Source organism: Lynx rufus, unplaced genomic scaffold, assembly GCF_022079265.1.
Source record: "Lynx rufus isolate CCGP_SWC_20201006 ecotype Redwood Valley unplaced genomic scaffold, mLynRuf1.p SCAF_5, whole genome shotgun sequence".
Lineage (NCBI taxonomy): Eukaryota > Metazoa > Chordata > Mammalia > Carnivora > Felidae > Lynx > Lynx rufus.
Genome location: NW_025814867.1, coordinates 84,992,253 through 84,999,180, shown reverse-complemented (window position 1 = coordinate 84,999,180; position 6,928 = coordinate 84,992,253). Strand labels below are relative to the sequence as shown.

The 6,928-nt window shown below is 55.5% G+C and overlaps 1 protein-coding gene across 1 annotated transcript; it reads right to left on the bottom strand.

Moving 5' to 3' along the window:
* Positions 1 to 3,137: 3,137 nt before the first annotated feature.
* On the bottom strand, positions 3,138 to 6,619 carry FAM43A (family with sequence similarity 43 member A). The gene has a single exon (XM_047100029.1). It carries the CDS (start codon positions 5,380 to 5,382, stop codon positions 4,108 to 4,110), a length of 1,275 nt encoding a protein of 424 aa, XP_046955985.1. The 5' UTR covers positions 5,383 to 6,619; the 3' UTR covers positions 3,138 to 4,107.
* Positions 6,620 to 6,928: the final 309 nt, after the last annotated feature.

Here is a 6,928-nt window from a genome sequence, read left to right as displayed (position 1 = left end):
GTGTCCAGAGTACAGAGTGCCCTGGCCCACGTGGCCTCCTGGCCCTCCTGGAGCCCTGAGTAGTCTCCCGCGTGTCAGATGTGGCTCCCAGGTGCCCGGTCCACGCACACTCCCAGCTCTGTCATGCATCGCTCGCCAGCAGATGCGAGGACCACTGATGCATACCACATGGAGGAAAGAGTTCTGCTTATTAGATTACTAAATCCTCCTAGAAATGAGGGCAACTTGCTCCTAATAGAATTTTTTACGTTTCTCGCGATCCTTGGTGACTCCCGTGAGGTTTTTCCGTCTCCGGAGTGGTGCCAGGGGTGGATTCTACCAGCCAGTCCTCTCTCCTTTCAGGAGCAGGGCCCTTGAAAGCAACTCTGTCCCTGGGAGGGAACCGTGCTTTCTTAGTATAACAGGCCCTTCTAATTTGTTTAAAATCTGTCCTGCTGACTGTGGGGGCAGTGGGGGGGAGGTCTGCTTTCAGGGGGCGGGGGGAGGACGCATGTGTGCAGAGTGGGTGTTCTCTGAAACTCTAATCGTTGAGAGGGTAGGTAATACTATTGTTTATTTTGCTGGGTCCTACCTCTCCCTCGCTCCCCATCAACACACAAAAGAAACCGTACAGATGAACAGGGGATGATGTTTTTGCAGTTGAATGTCTCCTCTGCGGACGATGCCATCCTGCAACGGAGGCTCTTGCCACCCGGAAGTCACTTCGTTTTTCTCCAGGTCAATGGTGCATTGTTGGACACCGAGGATTACTTAGGCTGGGGAAGAATGTGCCAAGTGTCTCACTGCATTTAAAGTGCCGTCAGGTGACGCAAAGGAGAAAGGCGAGCCTCGCCTTGCCAGGAGGAAAGAGGCTAAATGTGGCGAGTCAACCACACCTCAGGTGCTCTCTGGGACATGCGTTTCATCTAAGTACTTGGTTTTGCTTTGGTCACAACCCTCTTTTCTCTCCGAGTGTCAGGAGCAAATTAGTGTTCAGTTTTTGTTTTCCGCATTCAAACTTCTCTTCTTACACTAGTGATATCATCCCTGGAAGACCGAGATGTAAGAAGAGGTGAATCATGTATCACCTTCGCATCTCTTCTAGAATTACATCAGCCAGAGTGCTGTGGGGTGCAGTGGGGATAAAAGCCAAAAAGTAGAGGGGAGGAAGGAGGGAAGGGGAGGGCACCCAGAGGGAGGGAGGGAGGGAGCCAGGTCTTTTTCAGTTTTCTTATTTTCTCCATCCTCCTTCCTCAGCCCCTAACCCCCCCTTCCCTATTTATAAATCAGACAAGTGGAAAAATTAGACTTTAAGGAGACAGTTGCCTTATATGTATTGATGGTGTTGGTTTAAAGGTCATTTCTCTGAACTTTCCTACCAGTCGCCATAGCCCCATCAATCGCAGGCAAAAGCCAGCCCTGGCATTGTCACTAGACACATAAATTGGTTAAGAATGAAGACACACAGACCCTGCCCCACCACCAAGTATCAGCCATATGGTCTTCACCCTGTTTAATGTTGCATCTGGTTCAAAGAGCAGAGGGACTTGGCAATGTGTGAAAATAATTTGAAATGTGAAATCTAGTCATGCAGGATAGTGATGGGCCACACAAGCTGCCTGCCAGTCAGGTGAGAGCTGTATGGAAGGCACACTGAGCATCTGGGGAGGGTGGGATCTGACTTTCCTGACCTCTCTCCACCTGGGGGTTTTAAATGTCATGCAGTGATGTGCATCTGAGGTTTGTGGGGAGAGGGGTAGGGACTCAAGCGAACCAAAATGTAACAGATTCAAAGGCCTGGGCCTTATCCTGATGCCCTTATGAAGTGATTCTGAGTGTCTTTTAGTTATTTCCCACCCACCCACCCACCCCTTTCTTTTCATTTCTAAAGCTAATCTTATGCCTGAACCACTCCTGTTAATTAATAAGAAAGTCTTTCACCCTCCCTTCCTCTATGGTTTCAACAAATTCCACCCTCCTCAGGATCTCTGGGTCTAGCTGCTCAAGACAGAATTATGATTTGGGGCACCTGGGTGGCTCAGTCGGTTAAGCGTCCGACTTCGGTTCAGGTCATGATCTCGTGGTTCATGAGTTCAAGCCCCATTTCGGGCTCTGCGCTGACAGCATGGAGCCTGGAGCCTGCTTCGGATTCTGTGTCTCCCTCTCTCTCTGCCCCTCCCCCACTCGTACTCTGTCTCAAAAATGAATAAAACATTAAAAAAAAGAGACATAATTATGATGAAAACAAAGCAGCGGCCTCAGGACAGCAGGGAAGGCCAAGAGTGGGATCCATTTCTGCAACACAGGAAACAGAGCCTAAAGGGGCGAAGGGAAAACATAATTTGAGGAAGGCACAGTTTAGGCAGCTTCTTATTACAACTTCCAGCTGATCGGGTGTAGCCAAGCCAGAGACATCTGTTTGGAGTTTACAACAGAAACAAGCACACAGAAAGCCTGAAAAGCCGGAGACAAACACACACACAGCTCTGACAGTTCTTGTCTGCCTTGACCTCCACACCATTCCCTCTCTGGGTCACGCTGGGTTGTAGAAGGGAAGGAAATAGGTTCTTCCGCCGGCCTCCCCACCAGCCCCACCTGTGCCATGACTCATTCACGCCATGATCGGAACTTACCAACCTCCCTCCGTCCTTGATTTTCCTCCCAGGAAAAACAGTGACGGTCCCACTCCTCACAGAGCCCCATGGACACTTTCTTCAGGTCTCCAGTCGACCTTTAAAGTCCCTTGAGCTGTTTGTAAAGGAATAGGTGACCCACAGAAGAAGGTGGTAAAACCTCAGAAGACCCTGAAAGTCACTCCTCCCCTAAATAACTTCACAAGTCTGGGAGCGAGGCCCAGAACTCACCCTGCATCTCCAAGAATTAACTCAGAGAGACCAGAAAAGGCCCACGCCCCCACAACTCACTGAGTGAAGAATACGGGAGGATACACTCAAGGAGAAGGCCAGGGCTGTCACCAGCCATGGCACCCCCCATAGTGGAGGGCCACAAAGACCCCAGACTATCAAACAGTGGGTTCCCCTTCTCCAGTCACCTCCAAGCACTGCAAAGGCCAAACCTTGTCCTACCACACCATCCCAGCGATGGACAGACCCTCTATCAGCCCAAGGGCCCAGGCATTTTCAGCAGACGCGCACCTGTTCTGTTAACATTGTCCTCTTTATTCTCTCCCCGCTGGACGTGCAAACAGAACCAGAGCAGGGCTACTCTTAAAAAATAACAAAATGTTTTATACACATTTCTGTATGTACAACTGAACAACATTTTACATGTCCCTTTTGCACAGCAAAAGATATAAACATTTAGCTCTGAGAACACAGTTATGTACAAAAAAAAATGTCAAAAATACTTCACAACAGTGCAAAATATTTTACACAGTATCATGGAGGGAGATCTTTTGAGCAGGAGTAAAGTGTGTGTTTTGAAAGGAAAACTCCTTTTTCAGATATTAGATGTCTTTAACTGTAAACAAAATGCAACTTTCTTTCATCCCCACCCCCCCCCACCCCTAAACAGTTATTTGAGGAATTTGGCAGAATTTCAAGGGTCTGAGTCTGAGGTAAACAACCCAAGCTCTCGCACCAAAAAGACTGGGGCAAGGAGGTGGCATTAGAGCCTCAAACATTGTTGAGAGCAGATTTTTTTTTTTTTTTTAATGACATGTCAAGGACAGCGCTAGGCGGCTCCCAGTTACTGTTATTCCGGCGGGTCGGTGGGGGTGGAGAGGAAATTAACCCCTCCTCCTCAGGCCCCAGCTGCCCCACAAACAGGAAACTGGCCGGCAGGCACCTCTTGCCTGTGGGACCGCTAACCCGCGGGCCCTTCCCTCACCCCTGCCTCTCTCTCCTTCCGTGCAGGGTTTGCCCCCTCGCATGTCTCCACCCGCAACCTCAGCCCTCTTCACCTCTTCAAACAGAGCCAAATGTGCCGAAGGAGAGGGGCAGGGTAACTCTGGGCCTCAAGTGTCCCATTTCCCCGCTTCTGGGGAGGGGGGCGGTGGGATGGGGGAGGGGGGAGGAGAACTGCGGGTAAGGAGGTTGTCGAAAAGACCCGTGGGGAGTCACGGTGGGGCGCTAGGGGCACGCGCAGGAGGCTGCTGGGATCTCAGCCCTAGTGGGGCTCCTCTGCGCCCGCGCTGTCGTCAGGGCCCGACCGGTCCCCGGCGGTGGCCGAGGAGGCGTCCAGGCCCCCACCTTCGATGGAGCTCTCGCTGCCGGTGCTCTCGCCGGACAGCAGGCGCGTCACCCGCAAGTCGGCCTGCAGGCTGCGCACGTCGTTGCCGAAGCTGAGCTCGCCAAGGTCGTTAATAAGCTGCGACAGCTCGGCCTTCACGTCAGAGGCGCTGCCCAGCAGCAGAGGCGGCGGCCCAGCCCCGGGGCCCACCGAGTCCCCGCCACCCCCTAGCGCCTCCTCGCGGCCACTCTCCAGCGTGTCCAGCAAGTCCCCGCATTCCAAGTGCATGGCCACCACCAGCGCCCGCTGCGCCTCAGCCTCTTCCGCTGCCGGGTCCTCCTCCCCAACACGGTCCTCCTCCTCCTCCTCCTCCTCCAGGCAGCCCTCGGTGTGCTCCTCTTCCTCTTCTTCCTGCAGCTCCTGCTCCTGCTGTTCGCCGAGCAAGTCCTCGGTGATGGAGCCCAGCTTGGGCGCGCTGCGGCTGCGTTCCACCGGCGGCTTGTAGCAGCAGGGTCCGTGCAGGAGCAGCTTGCGCAGCGGCACTAGCGGGATGGTGTGCGCGCCCACCAGCTCCTGCTGCTGGTGACGCGCATCGTCCCGCCGCTTAAGCCTTTTAAATTCCGCGAGTGCGTTGGCCGACGTCTGGTAGAGCAGCAGGGCCATGGCCTGCGCTTTCTCGGGCTTGGACACCAGCACCGCGTGGCAGCGCAGCATTACCGCCTTGTGCTTGAGCTCGTGCCGGTATACCCAGGCGAAGACCTTGGGCAGCCGAGCGTCCGCCACGCAATAGGTAACGCGGTGCAGCAGGTAGAGGTGGCCTGGGCGGCGCAGTGCGCGTTCCTCGGCGTGCACCATGCGGATGCCCTGCGCACTCACAGTCAGCTTCATCTTGGTGCCCTGACGGCCCGCCTCGCTCTTGCTCCAGATCTTGCCCACCGCTAGGTCAGTGCAGCCGTCGCCGCGCGCCTGGATGGTGGTGGCATTGCCCAGGTAGAGCACGGTGTAAGTGGGGTCCTCGCTGGTGATGTGCAGCTTCTTGCGCTTGGAGCGGAACATGCTGCCCACCCGGCTGAGCGCGCCTTCGGGGCACGCCCGCGCCAGCGAGCTGAGCGCGGAGTAGTGCAGGCTCACCGCGTAGCCCTTGGGCTTGGACGCCTGCCGTGGCGGCGCCTCGGCCAGCAGCTCGAACTTGTGCTTCTTCCACGGCAGCATCTCCGGAGGGCGCCCCCGCGCAGCTGGGCGGCGGCGGCGGAGCGCCGGGTGCGAGCCCAGCTGAGCCACCCGCCCCGGCCGGGCTCGGCCCGGGCAAGACAGAAAAATAAAACTCTGCTGAGAGTGGCCCAGTGGTAGAGAAGTGGGTAGAGAGTAGAATGCTCGGGGACCCCACCGAAGAAGGTATGGGTAAAAATTTTTAATGGAAAGAAAATATTCAGCTGCGAGGGGCGGCGGGGTGGGGGTGGGGGGGAGCGCGCACAGATTTACCCCAGCCCGGGCAAGGACCAGGACTAAGAGTCTTAGGCAAGCAAAAGGAAAGACGGAGTGAGAGTAGAACGGGAAAAAGATGCGCGCGTGCAAAGAGAGGGGACCCCGGCCAAAGCAGCCGGGACGGGGCGAGAATATGCAGGAACTCCTGGGCGAACGTGGAACTCCCCCGCGCGCTCTCTCTCTCTCTCTCTCTCTCTCTCTCTCTCTCTCTCTCACACACACACACACACACACACACACACAATCCCCTGGGCTGAGACTAGAAGCTGCGGAAACTGGATGGCGAGTGTGCCCAGGGGCCAGTGCTCCCCCACCCCAAGGGGTGCGGAAGACCGAGAGTCCCTCGACTGGGCTGGTCCCAGAATCAGCTGCTTGCCCCAAGTGCAGTCAGACGCTGCTCCCGCTGGCCGCGGTGGGCCCGGCGCAGCACTCCGGCTGTGGCTCACTGCATCTTCGCTCCGGCCGGACGCGGGGTACTCGGGCTCGGCCGGCTCACTGTCCCGGCTGGCTCGACCGGGGCAGCACGGGGCGCCGAGGGCGGCGCGCGCGCATGGTCGGCTCTGGGGATGGTCGCTACCTCATTTCTTCCCTCCGGGGGTGTCCGACTCCGCTCCCGAGGTCCCCTCGGACTGCTGTCCGCCCGTGCGGCGTGCCCGTCCCGTGCTGCGAGCGGTGTCCGGCTGGCCAGCCTCACATCCTTGCGGTCCGGGAGGAAGATCTCGGGTAAATATAGGCCGGCGCGAACCATTCGGCGCGCGGGGACAGGGGAGGAGCAGAGAACAGGATGCGTTTCGGGCTCGGACGCCCGGCGGGTTCCTGGTCTCTTAAAGGGACCTGGCTGCAGCCGTTTGCCGAGGGAAAGGGGAAACCGGTCCAATCCCGCAACTACATCTCAAATTTTCCAACATCTCATTTATCTGCAGATATCGCCAAGACCTGGGGTTACCCCTCGGGAAAAGCAACTTGTATTCTGGCACTCCACCCCCAGGCTGAATTGCAACTCACTAAATAAACCTATGTCTACATCGAAACTTCTGGGGGAAGTGGTGGAAGGTGGAATTTAGAGTAATTTACTATGCAAAAAAGTTGGGGAAATAGTGGTTCTTTCCTTGTGTGGTAGCTCTCTGAGAATGACTGGGTGCTGTTTAATATTACATTTTTTTCACAATTTTATTTCGTTAAAGGAAATAGAGGCAAAGAAAACACTGAGACTTTTACTATTTGGAGCTCTTTCTGCACAGGCAAGCAGATAGTGAAAAATAAGATTGAACAT

What these genes read in the sequence shown, in the direction of transcription:
- FAM43A (XM_047100029.1), bottom strand. Translation starts at nt 5,382, where the DNA reads ATGCTGCCGTGGAAGAAGCACAAGTTCGAGCTGCTGGCCGAGGCGCCG.